This window comes from Fusarium vanettenii, assembly GCF_000151355.1.
Source record: "Fusarium vanettenii 77-13-4 chromosome 14 genomic scaffold NECHAsca_24_chr14_5_0, whole genome shotgun sequence".
NCBI lineage: Eukaryota > Fungi > Ascomycota > Sordariomycetes > Hypocreales > Nectriaceae > Fusarium > Fusarium vanettenii.
Window position 1 is genome coordinate 318,297 of NW_003315861.1, and position 16,585 is coordinate 334,881.

At 49.4% G+C, this 16,585-nt stretch overlaps 6 protein-coding genes across 6 annotated transcripts; 2 read left to right on the forward strand and 4 right to left on the reverse strand.

Moving 5' to 3' along the window:
• Positions 1 to 4,134: 4,134 nt before the first annotated feature.
• NECHADRAFT_73962 (uncharacterized protein) lies at positions 4,135 to 4,981 on the reverse strand. The gene is made up of 2 exons (XM_003044181.1): positions 4,802 to 4,981; positions 4,135 to 4,738 (listed from the first exon to the last, which is right to left on the reverse strand). Exons 1-2 carry the CDS (start codon positions 4,927 to 4,929, stop codon positions 4,165 to 4,167), a joined length of 702 nt encoding a protein of 233 aa, XP_003044227.1. The 5' UTR covers positions 4,930 to 4,981; the 3' UTR covers positions 4,135 to 4,164.
• A 902-nt stretch (positions 4,982 to 5,883) lies between these two features.
• Positions 5,884 to 6,848, reverse strand: NECHADRAFT_88628 (uncharacterized protein; the record flags this gene model as incomplete). Its single annotated transcript, XM_003044182.1, has 3 exons — positions 5,884 to 6,030; positions 6,081 to 6,662; positions 6,717 to 6,848. 3 exons carry the CDS (start codon positions 6,846 to 6,848, stop codon positions 5,884 to 5,886), a joined length of 861 nt encoding a protein of 286 aa, XP_003044228.1.
• A 911-nt stretch (positions 6,849 to 7,759) lies between these two features.
• NECHADRAFT_73963 (uncharacterized protein) lies at positions 7,760 to 9,980 on the forward strand. Its single transcript, XM_003044125.1, has 2 exons — positions 7,760 to 9,150; positions 9,216 to 9,980. Exon 1 carries the CDS (start codon positions 7,883 to 7,885, stop codon positions 8,873 to 8,875), a length of 993 nt encoding a protein of 330 aa, XP_003044171.1. The 5' UTR covers positions 7,760 to 7,882; the 3' UTR covers positions 8,876 to 9,150; positions 9,216 to 9,980.
• Positions 9,981 to 13,635: 3,655 nt separating this feature from the next.
• NECHADRAFT_55247 (uncharacterized protein) lies at positions 13,636 to 14,247 on the reverse strand (the record flags this gene model as incomplete). Its single annotated transcript, XM_003044183.1, has 1 exon — positions 13,636 to 14,247. One exon carries the CDS (start codon positions 14,245 to 14,247, stop codon positions 13,636 to 13,638), a length of 612 nt encoding a protein of 203 aa, XP_003044229.1.
• A 56-nt stretch (positions 14,248 to 14,303) lies between these two features.
• Positions 14,304 to 14,839, reverse strand: NECHADRAFT_19176 (uncharacterized protein; the record flags this gene model as incomplete). Its single annotated transcript, XM_003044184.1, has 2 exons — positions 14,304 to 14,674; positions 14,728 to 14,839. Coding segments are annotated over 2 exons (483 nt in total), but the record flags the coding sequence as incomplete, so codon positions are not given.
• Positions 14,840 to 16,085: 1,246 nt separating this feature from the next.
• NECHADRAFT_88631 (uncharacterized protein) lies at positions 16,086 to 16,559 on the forward strand (the record flags this gene model as incomplete). The annotated part of the gene is made up of 1 exon (XM_003044126.1): positions 16,086 to 16,559. The coding sequence occupies one exon, from the start codon at positions 16,086 to 16,088 to the stop codon at positions 16,557 to 16,559; it is 474 nt and encodes a 157-aa protein (XP_003044172.1).
• Positions 16,560 to 16,585: the final 26 nt, after the last annotated feature.

Genomic DNA, 16,585 nt, shown 5'->3' on the forward strand with positions numbered 1-16,585 from the left:
AAGCGAAGCTATCAGCATGGAAAAATGTCTATTCTATTGAAAATTGCATGGAATTTAACATTTTAACGTTGCTTCCCCAGTGACGCATGCGGTATAGCCGTATGGCACTAATATAAACTGTCTTGAAACGCCTCCCTCATCACCCTCCCTCCGCCAGGTCTCATCGGATTTTTCTCTACACTAGCCTCCCAAAACGACGCTCAAAATGCCCCAGACGCCTTATACAGAGGATGATGTTATTGAAGCTATGCTGGATGTCATAGATAATGGACTCTCGCAGCATGAGGCCGCCCAGAAGCATGGCATGCCCTAGACTACCCTCTCTGACCGACTAAGAGGCATACCGCCTAAACCTGAAGTCACCCATCCTGCCCAGCTGTTATCTAAGTCCCAAGAGACCAGGTTGGTAACCTGGATACTCCGGCAAGAGGCCCTGGGCTATGCTCCGTCCCACAGTCAAGTCCGTGCCACCGTCGCTGCCCTCCTACGACAACAAGGCAGGGAACGGCCTATCGGTGTACATTGGCTAGCCAGGTTCATGAAACGGCATCCGTCCATAAAGACGAAGATCGGAAAACGCTAGGAGGCGTCGAGATTTAATTGTTTTACCCCGACCGCCGTCAATTGGTACTTTGATATCCGGGAGAAGGAATATGGCTGGATCAAACCCGAGAACACTGTCAACGTTGACGAGGGCGGTATCATGGCCGGATTTGGTGAGCATCAGTCGTTCTGGCCATTGAATGAGCTAATCCATTGGAACATAGGCTTGGATTCCTTGGTTATTGGCAGTAGCGACCCCAGGAGGAAGACCTTCCTCAAGGGCTCTCAGTCCCGCACTTGGACTAGCTTTATCGAAGCCGCGACTGCAACTGGCCGTCTTCTGAAACCGGGGATTATATTCAAAGGCAAAGAGCTTCAGCAACAGTGGTTTATCGATAAGCTCAGGGAGGTGGCCGACTGGTATTACATCACGTCCGACAACGGCTGGACAGACAACCACATCGCAGCCGAGTGGCTCAGAGAGGTCTATCTTCCCCAAACGCAACCGGAAGATGAGTCTGATGCGAGGCTTATCATACTGGATGGCCATCGAAGCCACGTATCTGTGCGTATCTGCCTGTTCCGAACTTTCTGAACCAAAAATGTCGCTGACTCCCAATCTAGGATGAGTGGATGGCTACGTGCTTTTTGAACAATGTGTATTGCTGTTACCTACCAGCTCACTGCTCCCACGGCCTACAGCCACTCGACAATGGCCCATTCAATGCATCCAAGGCTGCCTATCGCAAAGAACTCCAAAAGCTGACAAGCCTGACCGACTCTGCGCCGGTGGATAAGGTCAACTTCATCAGGGCCTATGCCAAAGCCAGGGAGGTGGGTATGACGAAGAAGAACATCCTCTCGGGCTGGCGAGTGACTGGAAACTGGCCGGTTTCACGACGGAAAGCACTCATACATCCAGAGATTCAGCCAGACAAGAAGGAAACTACACCTGCATCAGATGGCCCGAGCGACGGGCAACGCGACTCTGATAACACGCCAAAGACCAGCCGTCATATCAGGGATCTGGGGAAGAACAAGAGCCCCTCAACGAGAAGGCGCTATTCTGTGATATCGAAGGGTTTCGAAGCACAAGAGTCAAAGATCGCCTCGCTGAGCGCAAGAGTAGCCAGTTTAGAGGAGGAAGTCGGGCGGTTGAGCAGAGGCAAGAAGAGAAGAGCGATACCGAATCCCAACAGGAAGTTCATGACACTAGCCGAGGCTCTAGTGGCTGGTGAGACTATTTCCAAGTCAAACGAAGCAATTGAAGAGGCAGAATCTGTTGAGGAGGTGATCGAGGTGGGAGGGGTGGAAGAGGATGAGGGCTCAGATTCGGAGGCGGAAGAATTACCAGTTGTACGGACCCGCGCAGGCCGCGCAGTTAAAAGACCAAGAGGATATTAAAATACATTCAATTCTGATCTTGATCCTAAACATGAATTTATTTTTGCTATTTTTGTCAGGTTCTTGCCAGCATGATGAAAAATCGCATTTTGTATGGAGGAATATTTTTTTGGCTGACCGGGTGAGGGGTATGACCGGGTGAGGGGTATGACCGGGTGAGGGGTACTAGATGGTATTGCCTTGGTTCCCTTAGCAAGAGACTTAAGAGCTCCTAGGATTGACTCTGGGGAGCTACTTTGATGCCGCTTGATTCGCCTATCGAGGTATTCAGACTGAGATTAGGCCTCAAGCACCGTCTTTGGTATCTTTGAGACCCAAGGTGTAGGGTGGCTAGCCTTCTCCTCAACCGGTGTTGGAGTCCGTAGCTGTACGTCAAGCTTCGAGACCACACTTTCCGGATCAAAAGGTACAAGCCCAGCTCCTCTAAAAGCTGCCTTGATATTTCTTTCTGTCGTAGTGGCTTGAAACGCGGCGTAAAAAGCCGGAAAGAACTCGGTCTTGGAAACGTGGGTTATACAGCATCTGATCAGATGCTCGATTTCTCGACCATAAGCCTTCTTGAGCAGTCTAAAATACCCGACGTCAAGAGGGTGAAGCAGATAAGACGAATGAGGTGGCATACAGAGTGGTGACTTTCGTGGCCATCGAGGATCAGAAGACGATAATGACTAGTTGATCGGTTGGCTGTACACTGGTCAAAGTGCTTTAGCCACTCGAGACCTATCTCGTTATCGGTCCAGCCATTTTGGCTCGTTGCAACATCCCACTCGCCCGGCAGGTTGCTTTCTCGGTACCAGTTGGCGAGGTGATATTGACCCGCACCTATGATGAACGGCGGGATCGCCCAGCCTTCGGCATTGATCGCTTGAATGACGGTAATCCATTCCTGGTTTCCAGGCTGCACTGATTTCGGTCTTCCGCGTCTTTCTGTGCCTGTGACGACCATTCCGCTTGCAATGACGCCCATCATAAAGCCAGTCTCGTCAAAGTTGTAGATATCGGCAAGGTCGATACCATATTTCGCGATTGTATTCTCCACAAGCCTAAACCAGTTGCGAATAACGGTCGGACCTTCGCATTTGGCCCTCTGATAGTCGTATCTACGAAAGCGTCTTGAGCTCTTTGTGCCGCTTGACAAAGTTGGAAGCCCAGCGCTTGCCGACGGGTGACGCGTCGCGGTCGGCGAGCAATCGGTTGGCCATTTCTTCCACACCACGCAGTCGCGGGGAAATCCTCGCGAATCTAGGTCGAGAATGAACTGAACTATGATTTGTTCCTCTAGATCAGAGAGTCGGCGTGACTTTGGAATCCAATCGCGTCGAGACTGAATGCCATTCTGCCGGCGACGTAGCCTATGCTCAGAGATCTTATAGAGCTTTGCAGCACGTCGGATGCTTAGCTTCGAATTATTTTGAAGAGCTTGAAGGGCAAGAAGAGTTCTAGCCTCAGTACTTGGGTCCGACATATTTCGTGGTTGAAGAATCAATTGGTCAAACGAAAAGTTAGGTGTAAGAGGGAAAAGTGCGACGCATACTTCGATGCGACGCATGCTTATCATGTACGTTATATTAATCTACGGTACCGATTAATATATTACTACATATAACCTTCTTACTTAAACTATATACTGCCTTTACTTATTAATAATAAACTTAATATAACCGGTTTATTTATAGTTCGAAATACCCTCGTCACAGTAGGGTGGGACTGGGGAACTGAGATCAATCAAGCATTATCAACCTCACCACCAAACCAGATCATTTCAGGTACACCCATCACCCTCAGGACTGGATGCGTACTAGCTGGCGACCTGAGAGGGGGCAAAATCCCCGAGCAAAGCTCTTTTCAAAGACGGCAGAAGGCGTCTTGATTGGCATGGCTTATCGGCCACAAGTCACGGGAATGATGGCTGTCGCAGGTTTGTATCCCTGCTGGAAGGTCTATACCCTGGGTCGCCGTCTTGGAGGACCAAGGGACATGCGCCGTTTGAACTTGAGATGGGGAGACCGGTGGAGGTGATGCGGGCCGATATGCGTATAAAGTTGAAGTCCAACGTATAAATAATCCAAGGTACATGAGCAGGATGGGTCACAATACAAGTCAAGCGATCATTTGATGGCTGTTGGGCTCCAGAGCTCCAAGCCTACACCTGATATATTGTTGCTCATTGTGAAGAAGGGGCATATTCCTCGTGGAAATCAGTTGACTTGATTGCTTCTAGACTTCAATCTGTTCTCCCTCCAACCAACGCTTAGCTAACCAGTACAGTTCATCATGCTTCTCGAGATTGACCGTCCCAACGTGGCGCCTATGCCCAGGCATGTCCAGCAGTACCTTGATACCCATCGCGGTTTCTTGCCAGTACGCAAGATACTTGTAGCCTGGCGGGTACGCCTTCAGCTTGTCCTCATCAACCTGAGGGAACTTGGCTGGGTTGACAGGGATCATCTTATCCTTTTCATACCAGTGCTTAACAAGGCGGGCCCCCCAGCTTCCGTTGATCTTCTCGAAGTAGAAGCAGAACCGGCAGTCTGCTTCAACATCGAACTCAGAACCGCCTACCTCGAAGCGCTGTGTGATTGTGGCCTTGAGCTTCGTAACGGCGCGCGTTCCATCGACGTTGATATCTGTGCTTGAGCCGTGGCACCGATGCATGATGAAAGCGCCCTTATCCATGCCGGCTTTGGACGCAGCGATGAAGTCTTGGTATGCAACACGCCCTGACCAGGTAGTGTAAACGTAGGCCCCGGGATGAAATATGGACTCAAAGTTTTCCCATTCACAAGAATCTCTAACAGTGAAATGTCAACATCTCTATCCAACGGCCAGGCAAGGGGCTACAAGGTTGTATTACCTGTACGAAGGCCAGCCCTCAGCTAGTTCTCGAAGCTTTAGCCGTTCAAGGGCCAGGCTATCCGGTCCATTGTTTCGAATTGCGGCGTTGGGCCTCGACCCTTGAGGAAGGCTATGAAGATTAACCATATTGAAGGAGTATGATAATATTGGGACGAATCAAAGCCACAGATGCCTTCTGCTAAGAGTAATGCCCGTGTCGGCTGCGCGAATAAGGCCACCTCTGAAAGCTGGCTACATTTATAGCCTATACCCGAGGAGATGAATGTGCCTCGGTCCGGTGGTGGCACGGCGGCTAAGTCCTTTCCCGCTCACCCACCGGCGGATGTGGGATCGCCAGAGCATCACCGACGGCCAGGGAAACTTCAGAGTCGGAACGGCCCCGGCTGCGATTCCTTGTGAAGGCAAGCAATTTTCGGCACCAAAGCAATGGGCTGTGCCACCCTCCTCATAAACGGCACCAACCTCAGCCTCCTGGAGCCCCATAGCTCAATCCGTCTAGCTATCGTAGAGGTCGGCCAGCCGTAAGGGTAGACTGAGACTATAGGTAACCTAGTTCTTGTTGGTCTCTATGACATCGGCTCTCAAGACGACCCATCCAGGCCTGACTTGGCATAGCCGCGGGATTTTGCGTAGTTTGATGAGTCCGTCGCTCTGCCTCGACTTGGACTGAGGTTACGGAGGAAGGGATGGAGACCCTGAGCGTTACTTCGTCGAAAGTTCCCTACTAGATCCCCTGCTTCGCGATTCGCATCATACTTCCCTCTCTCTTTCTTTCCACACGCGTACATATAGGAGAGCAACCATTAGCAAAAGCACACGTCAACCACCTACAAGAGTAGGCACTTGAAATCGTCCTAGTACTGTGCAACGCGCTATTCTCATCTCATTAGAGCCAACTGAGTGTACTCTCTATTTCCAAGGCAGAACCAACTACTGTCGAATGTTAAGAGAGTCTCTGTCCGTACAACCTATAATCGGAGGAATAATGAACTTGACGGAACTACAACTAAAGAAATGCGACAGTCTGCCAACCCTCCGTCCAGTCTGAAGCTGGACTCCTGTACATGTAGCACTGGACCGCTATACAGGATTGAAAATCTTGGCTTGTCCACAGCTTGCTGCAGTGATATGATGCATCTTTCCTTCAGGAGTCAGTTCGTAATAGATCAAGAACTGGACCCTGTAGCCTCCTCCCTTTCGCACACCCGATCCAAAGTGGAGGATGTCCTATTGGTCATGGTTATCTATTGTCCAGTGCTGAGAGGTCTCCAACATACTTCTATATTCATAATGGCCGTAAACTTGATGTCACTCTTGATGGCGACGCCGTCCTTGTCCAGGATGATAGACTGAACGTTGACCTCCTCGTTCACCTTTTCGCGCGCGTTGCGAAAGAAGTTGACAGCCTCATCCTTGCCGTTGAGAGTCTGTTCGCCGTTGAGGATGATGGTCACGTCAGGTGTGTAGTACCGGGGAAAGGTATCAAAGTCGTTTGTGTTGAAAGAACGGAGATAGTGGTCCAAGTCGCCTCTGGACCGAATGACGTGCCGCGATGCTTCCTTCATCAGAGAGGCTTCCTCGGCCACCTCAATGATGTGGCCATCCTTGTCCAGAGTATACCAGACAAACATCCTCACAAGAGGGCCATTTCCTGGCCACACGGGCCCCCATCGTCCATCCAGATTGTCAGTTTCGAAGTCGTTGATGCCACGGAACTGGGTGTGCATCTCGGTAGCGACGGCATTCTGGCCGAAGACTACCTTTTTCAGGCCTAGGGTCTCACGCATGCAAGCATGAATTTGATCTACCCATGCCAGAAACTCGTCGAGGGTCCTATCGGGGAAAGTACTGAACTTGAACTAATGGGGGAAAGGTAAGAGTTAAACATGAAAAGTTTTGGCCATTGTACTCACCACGGTATTCTTAGAGTAATACGCTGCATAAGCAGCCTTGTTGTTCGCGTTAAAGTTGTAAACATAGTCCTCAAGGTCGGCTCGGCTCCGTAACGACTTTGTTGCCAGGGGAAGATCTGCGGGGGAGCCCATGCTTGCGACTTGTTGAATGGCGGTATAGGAAGGTATTGCAATGTGCCAAACTGGTAAAGAAAGAGAGATGAGGCCTTGGACCTGAAACTTCCTTTTTCTAATAACGTACTTGATAAGCGAGCGTCGCAAACAAGCGAGCGTCGCACTTTTACCCTATAGTATAAATCCCATTAAAATAGAAAATTCCTTTAAAAAACTCTAGGAAATTTAGCTTAATTTCTATAAGCCTATAAGATTAGCTATAGGCTATTTATAAAATAAAGAACTATATATATTTTTCTAGGATTTTTAAAAAAATCCCTTATAAGGTAGTTTAGAAAAAAATATATTCGCACTGTATAAATAGCTTTTTCTCTATATAGGGGATTTTTTAAAAATCTAAAAAAATTATATATAATTTATTTTTAAGTTAAATAGCTAAAAATTTAGTTTTTTAGTTTCTAGCTATTTTAATGCGGTTTTTATTAAGGTTAAGGATTTTAGATTTTAGTGCACAGTTTAGGTGCGACGCTCGCTTAACTGCGACGCTCGCTTAACTGCGACGCTCGCTTAACTGCGACGCTCGCTTAACTGCGACGCTCGCTTAACTGCGACGCTCGCTTAACTGCGACGCTCGCTTAACTGCGACGCTCGCTTATCAAGTACGTTACCCTTTTATCGCTCTAGACGATTGGCGGGATGCCGAGTTCACGAACAAGGCCAGTCGTCACCAACAAGGGCTACAGGCACGGGTGGCAACAAGGACGAGTGGGATGCGAACGGTTCAGTGGGGTAGATGGGTAGCTATCTGCTATTTAATTACTAGATGGGTGGGTAGGAGGGTGGGACAACGATTTAAGTTCTCTTAGGTCCCGACTAGCTGAGTCTCATGACTTCTGCCAACCGTAAACGTTGTAGCTAAGTGGTGACAGCCGCCTCCCCGCACTACTCTAGCCCTGCCATCTGGCTCCTCCACCGTCCCCCCATCTCCTGAGTGCGCATAGCCCTCCCAAGATGTCACGAGACCCACCCGACCCCGGTAACCCCGGAAGTACATGAGGGGTACGAAAAGTTTAATCCCAGAAGGAATTCCTGCTAATTCCCCGCCAAAACACCATCAATTCATTTTGATACCATCAATGACTTCCCCTCCAATTCTAGAAGAGATACAGGTCATCAACCCCTATGATGACAATAGCTTTATCAAGGAAGAGCACAGTCATTGCTTGTGGCAGGATGACCCCACCCAGGCCGTTAATCTTCCGGCTGAAAATGACCGGGGCACCAACTTCAAGCCTTTCCACGTAGAAATACGCAAATTTCGCATCAGCCCACTGCCTCCAACGCCTCTACAACTATTCCAGCTTTTCCTACCTATATCACTCGTTGAAAAATGGGTATCTTACACTAATTCATGGATTACATGGCTCAAAGAAAACGGCGTCGTTGACAGCTGGAATAACCCGATGGGGAAGACCTCATATCTGCACAAATGGGAAGGAACAACGGTCTCAGAGGTGTTGACGATGATTGGTGTGCTAATCTATATGGATGTGCATAAGGAAAAGACGATACGAAGCTATTGGAATCCCCCCAAGCCCGGTGTTCAACGCCCTGCGCACTCATTTATCAAGTTCATCTCATACAACAAGTTTCAGCTCATCCACAGGCGTCTTCGTCCCTTTGACCACACCAAATATGACGAAACCGCACCTATTCCGAAGGTATTCCAATGCGTTGAAGAGTGGTCTGACCACATACAAGCCGTATCTATGCAGATATTCCTGCCGGGGTCTCACCTTGCCGTCGATGAGTGCATGATCCGCTATACGGACAGAAGCGATGACATAACGGTTATCAAAAGCAAGCCTGACCCCGTGGGCTTCAAGATATGGGTCATTGCCCAATACGGCTTCTTTATTCGGTGGATTTGGCACGTCAAGGAGAAACCACACGGTGCCGTTGGCGTTGAATTTCAACTCAGAAGTCATCATCACAAGGTCGGCCAAGCAAGCGAAGAAAAGTCACAGTCGAAGCCCCTGATATAGAAGACGAGTCTTTCTCACCGAATTCGACTCAGGCTATCGTCGTTGCCCTTACAAATATGCTGCCAAAAGCGAAATATCACGTCTTTGTGGATAACCTCTTCTCGTCGTCTCCCCTCTTCCGCAACCTCCGTAACCACGGCCTCGGGGCCACAGGCACGGCTCGCACGAATAGCGGCATCCATGAGGAACTCGTACAAGATAAGAACAACGACGGCAAAGTCAAGAAAATGTACGAATTCAATACGGTCAAGGCGATACCAACCCCTGACAACCAGGTACTGACTTCAGACACTTTTCACTGAGAAATCCCTACTAATTCGTCTTCGTGCCGTAACCCTAGGTCAACCAAATCGCTTGGAAAGACAACAAGCTTGTGTTATTTTTGACCACCGTGTTCACTGGTGCCGACGATGAGCGTGTCATACGGCAGAGGAAGAAGCCGTCGTCACGGAAGTCAGAAGCCAAGCCAATACGCCGCTTTTTCGGTGACGAAGCTGTCAAGATGATCAACATCCCGATAGTGGCTGCTGAGTATAACGATCAAATGAATCACGTTGACCGTGGCGACCAACTGAGGTCATATTATAAGTACGATCATCCCCTACGCCGTGGTGCGTGGCAGGCACTTGCATGGACTTTCCTCCTCGACGTGGCCCTCGTTAACAGCTATATTGCTCAACTTCACGGACCGCAGCCAAATTGGAAGAGATATACCAATCAGAGGGAATGGCGAGAGTGCATCTATAACGAATTATTCAACGCCTACGGTCATGACAGTCAGGCAAGGCAGCGATACCGACCAGGAGACGAGCGTGATCTACAAAACCCTGAATTACAGAGGGATCACATCAATCGGGAGATCAATCATGTCGACCGTCATGTCAAATCAGACTGCCTAGCCTGTCAGGGCTGTCGGCAGGGGCAGCTGAGAGCAAAAAGTGAGGCTTGGAGCCCTCTTACGGAGACCAGCGGTAATAAGAGGAGGCACAATGTACGGAGTCAGACCTCACATGGCTGCCGTATTTGCAAGGTTGCGATTTGTAATAACCAACATTGTTGGGACTTCTATCACCACCTAATTTAGGAGAGGAATTAAGTACCCTTTATTTGGCGCCTTCTGATTGGACCAGACCCCTCATCGTGACATCTTGGGAGGGCTATGCGCACTCAGGAGATGAACGGAGGTATGCCTTCTATGATCCATGTACCTACGGTACCACTGGCCTAGGCGGGGAGACTCGCCTTTATTGATCGGCAGTCGTATTATCGTAGTAGTGGCCATTCTGACTGCGAATTTAAGGATGAAGCTGAAGGTGTCGATAGCAAGCCAGACGAGGAAGGCAGGGCATTTATCCCCTCTTAGGAAAAAGAAAGGTATCATCTTATACTAGAAGACTCATCTTTCTACTGACTTCTATAGCTGCCGCTATAAAACGTTAACGATATCTAGGTTATACCATGCACAACCACTCTTTCGCCAACCCCACTCTTTCGCCACGCAAAAAAAAAAAAGCACCACCAAAAATCAACAACTTTACTTACACAGAACTTGACCAAAATGATAGATATGCGCAAAAATTTTCGTTTTATAAATAATAAATGCATATATCTATTGAATCCTGGGTCTTTTGATAACCCGCCCTGATCGCGTGGTTGGTTGATGGGGTATGGTTTCCTCTCTGACTTCAATGACCGAGCCAGCCTCCGATTCTGACTCCGGCTCGCTTGAGCTGCCACATTCCACCACAACAGGCATAATTTGAGTCTCCTCTTCGGCTATGGCCTCTCTAGCAGCTAGAGTCTCGCCAAGAGTCATAAAACGCTTGTTAGGATTCGGCACCGCCTTCCTCTTCTTCCCTCTCTTCAGGCGAGCCAATTCCTCCTCTAGGCTAGCAATCCTCGTAGTATGCGCCGCTACCGTCTGCTGTTGAGCCTTAAACCCCTTGGCTATTACGTTGTACCGTCTTCGTGTCTTTGGCGTTTTGTTTAGCCCAAGATCGCGAATTTGGCGGCTCGTCTGTGGTGTATCGTCCGAGTCAAAATACGGCCTGGGTTCGGGAGTCGCTCTTGGGCTGCCATTTGGCCTATCCTGTTGGATTTCTGGATGCCGCAGCGCTTTGGCACGTGAGATCGGCCAATTCCCAGTAACCCTCCAGCCGGAGAGTATGTTCTTCTTAGTCATTCCAACTCGACGCGCCTTGGCGTAGGCCCTGATGAAATTAACCTTGTCCATTGGAGTGGAATCAGTCAATGAAGCGAACTTTTCTAACTCTCGTCGATATGCGGCTTTGGAGGCATTGAATACTCTATTGTCCAACGGCTGGAGCCCATGAGAGCAGTGTGCTGGCAGATAGCAACAGTAAACGTTGTTCAGAAAGCACGTGGCCATCCATTTATCCTTCCGTCGCTCAGTAGTGATCTTGGGCTAAAGAGAATGAAGAATATACCGTTGCATGACTCCCATGACCATCTAAAATGATCAGTCTCGCGTCGGAGTCGTCGGCAGGCGTGGTCTGGGGCAGATAGACTCTTTCAAGCCATTCAACGCTAATATGATCGTCAGTCCACCCGTTAGGCGAAGTTATATAATACCAGTCTGCTATCGTCTTGAATTCCTCAAGAAACCACTGTTTCTGGAGTTCTTTCCCCTTGAAGATTATGCCAGGGATTAAAGCGCGGCCGTCAGCAGTGATAGCCTCGATAAATGAAGTCCAATTCCGAGTCTGTGGTCCCTTGAGAAATGCCTTCCGCTTTGGGTCCGCGCTTCCAACAACCAGGCCATCTAAGCCTAAATAAAAAGGATTAGTCGGTCAGATTTCAAGCACTGACAAGGTATACAGATAGATGCTTGCCGAAACCAGTCATAATACCCCCTTCATCAACGTTGACGGTGTTTTCAGGCTTAATCCAGCCATACTGGCCCTCCCTGATATCAAAGTACCAGTGAACTGCCTTGGGCGTGAAAGCGTCGAACCTTTTAGCTTCCTGGCGTCTACCCATCTTGGTCTTGAGGTCTGTGCGGCGATTGATAAATCTGGCCACCCAATTGCGTCCTAACTCGGGATATTCGCCCTGCCGTCTCAATAAGCCCATAACGCAAGCGCGGATCTGATCGTGGGACGGAGCATAGCCTAAGGATTCCTGACGGAGTATCCAGAAAGCCAATCTGTCCTCTTGATCCTTGGACAAACGTCGGCGAGGGTGAATCTGCTCTTTCACGGCTCCCCGGCCGTTAAGTCTGTCGATTAGAGTCCTTCGGGGCACTCCCCGTCTCTTAGCCGCTTGAGAGGGTGAAAAGCCATTATCAGTAATATCCAATATAGCCTCAGCCATGTCGTCCTCTGTATATTCCCATCGAAGTCGCGAGATAGGCATTTTTTTGTCGCTGTCAAAGACAAAGACCAAAAAACACGAGAAGGAGCGGTGAGCGGCTTGGTGATCGGACTAACAATATTTCAATAGCACGGCCTGCATATATCGCGTACCCCACACAACATTACGGAGTCAAAACAATCACCTTCAATCATTTCTATAATCAATAGAGGTAACTTCTTTTACGTAGCTATTTATTTTGGCCAACTTTCGTGTAAGTGAAGTTGACGAGTTTTGGTGGTGCTTTTTTTTTTTTGCCTGGCGAAAGAGTGGGGTTGGCGAAAGAGTGGTTGTGCATGGTAGTGTTTTACGGTATTAGGTTTTAATACCGTTATGTGTGAAACTGTGTTCTTTGCTATTGTGGCTAATGGCCCTCTTTGGAGACGTCATTGAGATCAATAACGTACCTACGATGTCTCTTAGGACTGGGAGACTACAAAGGCATGTGCCGACAAGTTCACGCGGGGTCTGGCAAGCTCTCGCTATTAACAAGACGCTGGGAACGCCCAAATGACGAGGGTAAACCAGACTGAACTTTTGTTCCCAATTATTTAGTGGATCAAGGCAAGCAATGCAACTTGGATCACATCTTGTGACATTTGGTTCCAGATGAAGGCGTTTGTCTTTCGGGCTCAATGGCACCAGTGTATTTCACCACAACGGCGTGACTTTGAATAACACCAACGATCTCGCTTGAAGAATACTCCAGAGAATCGAGTTTCCGGTTTATAGCGGCCAAGTTAAAGCACTTGAGAGGTAGCACCAAGGATGTCGTACGGAACGTGGAGTAAAATGCAACGCAACATTGATGTCACCAAAAGACAGTAGGTTACAGTGGACAGAGATGAGCATTCAGAAAAGGTCTTCGAAAGCCAATATACATAAACATACACCTTTTTAAACGGAAATAAGCATTTCCAGTGTCACAAAAGGGCAACACACATAGAACGTATTGCCAGTCTTAGTCTATCAGTCCGATGCCTTTGCACCTCGCACCTTGAACCGACCGTTGTAATGAGGATAGACAAACCACGCGCATGTCGTGTCCATCGGCTTATCTGGATGCTCAAGTTCGAGATCGAACTTGCGGACAATCTGAGGCACCACCTTGGTCAGCTCCAGCAGGCTGATATTCCTGCCGATACAGGTTCGAGAACCAGCTCCAAACTACAAGCAAAATTAGTCCAATGGCCTAGTTTCAAAGCGAACTTTCTTTTCCATACCGCAAACATCATGGAGTCCATGATGCTGGTCTTTTCCTTTCCGATCCAGCGTTCTGGACGGAAGACTTCGGGATCTGGGCCGTAGATGTCCTTGCTGTAATGCAAGACCCATGCGTTCGCGCCAACCTCGGTCTATACGTCTGGTCAGCAGAGGGAAAAAGCGCGCTACTGTTTACATACCCCCTCAGGGAAGTAGTAGCCCGACAGTTCCATGCCACCTCTAGGCACAACACGGGGCAACATGGTTCCCACGGCTGGATGAAGACGTAGTGTCTCCTTTATGACAGCCTGCAGATAGGACATGTCCTGTGCCTCCCGGAAGGTGACTGGGTCCGAGATGCTGCCTTCAGCGGTTTTTGTGTCAATTTCCTGGCGCAGCTTGTCGAGTTTGTCTGGATTCCTGAAGAGGAAATACAGAGTGGAGCTCAGTGTGACGGCGGTGGTGTCAGAACCGGCCCCGATGTTGCTGCCACAGGCATCCAGGACGTTTGGCAGTTTAAGACGGCCTTGGGCTTCCATGTCGAGCAGCTTCTTCAAGAATGTGTCGTATTTCTTGGTGTCTTTGGTTGTCGAGTGCACATTCGCTTCGCGATTCCTGTCAATCTGCGCAAAGGCGTAGCTCACTAGCACTGAGGTGTTCGACTTCCGGCCCAACACGGCACTTAACCCGAGGACCCAGGGGACGAGGTTGGGAATGATGCCCAGGTATGCCAGAAAGTCGTTGGCGGCTCGGATACCTGGGATCATTCCGGTGGTGTCACCCTCGTTCTCCATCATGCCAAAGCTCTTGTTGAACTTGATTGCATCGGTTAGCCAAGATCTACGCGGTGGTGGTGCGAGGAACTCACAGTGATTTCGCCAATGACATCAAAGGCGTAGTACTGCATCCAGTGCGGGATATCAATTAGACGGCCTTCCTTGGCAAACTGGTACAGCTTTCGGATGCAAACAGTAGTCATCTCATCGACAGCAGGTTCGTACGATACCATGGATGACATGGTGTACAGAGGCGAGATCTTTCTTCGTTTCTCCTTGTGTCGATCATTGTCCAGGACGACAAAGATGTTTTGCTTCTCGGGGTCGGGGTTGAGCAGCGGCTTGTAATAGTCGGCCTTGGTGAACTTGCCCCCCAGCTCGTAGATGGTCTTGACATCTTTTGGTTGACTGATGCTGTAGCGATTCGGTCCGACTCGGACAACTGGGCCTGAGTGATTTCACCGTCAGTCGAGTGGCTACCCAAGGCAGGGAAGGACAAACCGTATTTCTGGTGCAGGCGAATGTATTCCAGGTTTGAGTCGCCTTTGCTCACCAAGCGGTACTCCCACCAGCGCGTGACCCGAGCCAGCAATGGGCCGGGGATCTTCCTCAGAGGTGAGAAGAAGAGACTGTAAATCAGTGGAATGAGGTAGAAAAAAATATAAAGTACAGCAGCAGTCAGCAGGAACCCAATGGCGACGTCTTTGGGGCTGACATGTTGCAGGCTCGACAAGATACGCTGTGCGATGAGGGAGCTCTGCAAATCTTGCAGGAGGGCCATTGTTACTGATGACGGGCGAGAAGATGATATTGGAGTGAGACAGGGCGAATCTCGAGCTGGTGGCGTAACTAGTAGTTTTAATTATGGTCAAGCGATTAGCCTGGTAGCGTTGGTCGGCCCGGACCAGACCCGTCGTCACACCAACTCGAATGCCCGTTGCATACGGGTGGGGATTTCATGACCAGGTAGATGGCTCTCTCTGACTACAGCCATACCAGTGTCACTTACAGGCTAACTTGAGACTGGCCAGAGCGTTGTACAAGTTTGCCCCTTGTGTGGCCCCCGCTGTCACGGACGGCAGGATCGGGCTCCGCAACCCCGTTCATCTTCTCCACGTTTGCCTCCCCACCGATTCGGAGTTTGCAATGCTCGCTCCGAGCACTGTCTCCCCACCGACTCCCCACTGAGCTGTGTATACAGTTGGGCCCCGTTGCAACTGCTAACAGACCAATCAGGTTACGGTTTACTACGTTGGAAACCTTAACCATTACACCCACTCGCTAGTCTGGCCCCCTCGCTTATTGTTGGAGAAGTGGCATGCATGATGATGTTACACAAGCAGCCACCTCAAGGGAAGATGTCACCCCATGATACCTTAATTGTCAGAACAGCGTTACAGATCTGTTGCAGGATCAGCGGGTCTAGTATCTTGGCCTTGCCCCCTCAGATACAAAGACAACGAGGGAGAACGAAGAATAAGGAGGACGAACACATCTCCAGATCAGTCACAGACATGATCATCATCCTAAATCAATCGTTCTCGGTTCTGCATACTCCATATACACTTCTCCATCCTCTGATCACCCATCTCCATCATTATACGAACAGGCGTGTCTGACAACATCAGCATCATGATCAATCAGCAATGATTTTCACTCCTCCTCCATCTTCTGACCATCTGTCCCCATCATTATACGAACACGCGTGTCTGGCAGCTAGTGGGTGGGGTTAGCGAATGCACATGATGGCACGGCATTAAAGCCATATATCAGGGCCCTGCTTGTTTGATAGCTGCTCGCATAATGCCATGCTTCTCATCAAGACCTAAAAAGAATACAAACTGCAACCATACCAAAACATGGCTAACTACACTGCCGAAGTTGACCAAATCTACGCCAGGCTCACCGACCAGCCACCTCACACCCCAGAGCAGATAGCCAGGGCCAAGAAGATTATCGAACTGCACCTGGCGACCTTCAAATACTATGACTACAAGAGAACATTCGAGTTGGTGGATGAGAACTATAAACAACACAGTCAACTCGTCGCTGACGGTCGCGACTCCATCATCGAGGCGTCCAAGGTTCTCGAGTCGATTGCCGCCAGGCACTGGACGGGCCCCGGCGAGCCGCACTTCAACATGAACTTCAAGAGGATCCTGGTGGACGTGGATTATATCGTGGCTCAAATATTTTCCACGCGCTGGCCGGGGGATGCTGGCGAGCATGTCTTTGACCTTTATCGATGGAAAGATGGCAAGGTTGTGGAGCACTGGGATGCTATCCAACAAGTCGACTTGGACAATATCAAGCATGGGAATTCTGTCGCTTGAGTCAAGGCGCCTCTGGACTGATGAGT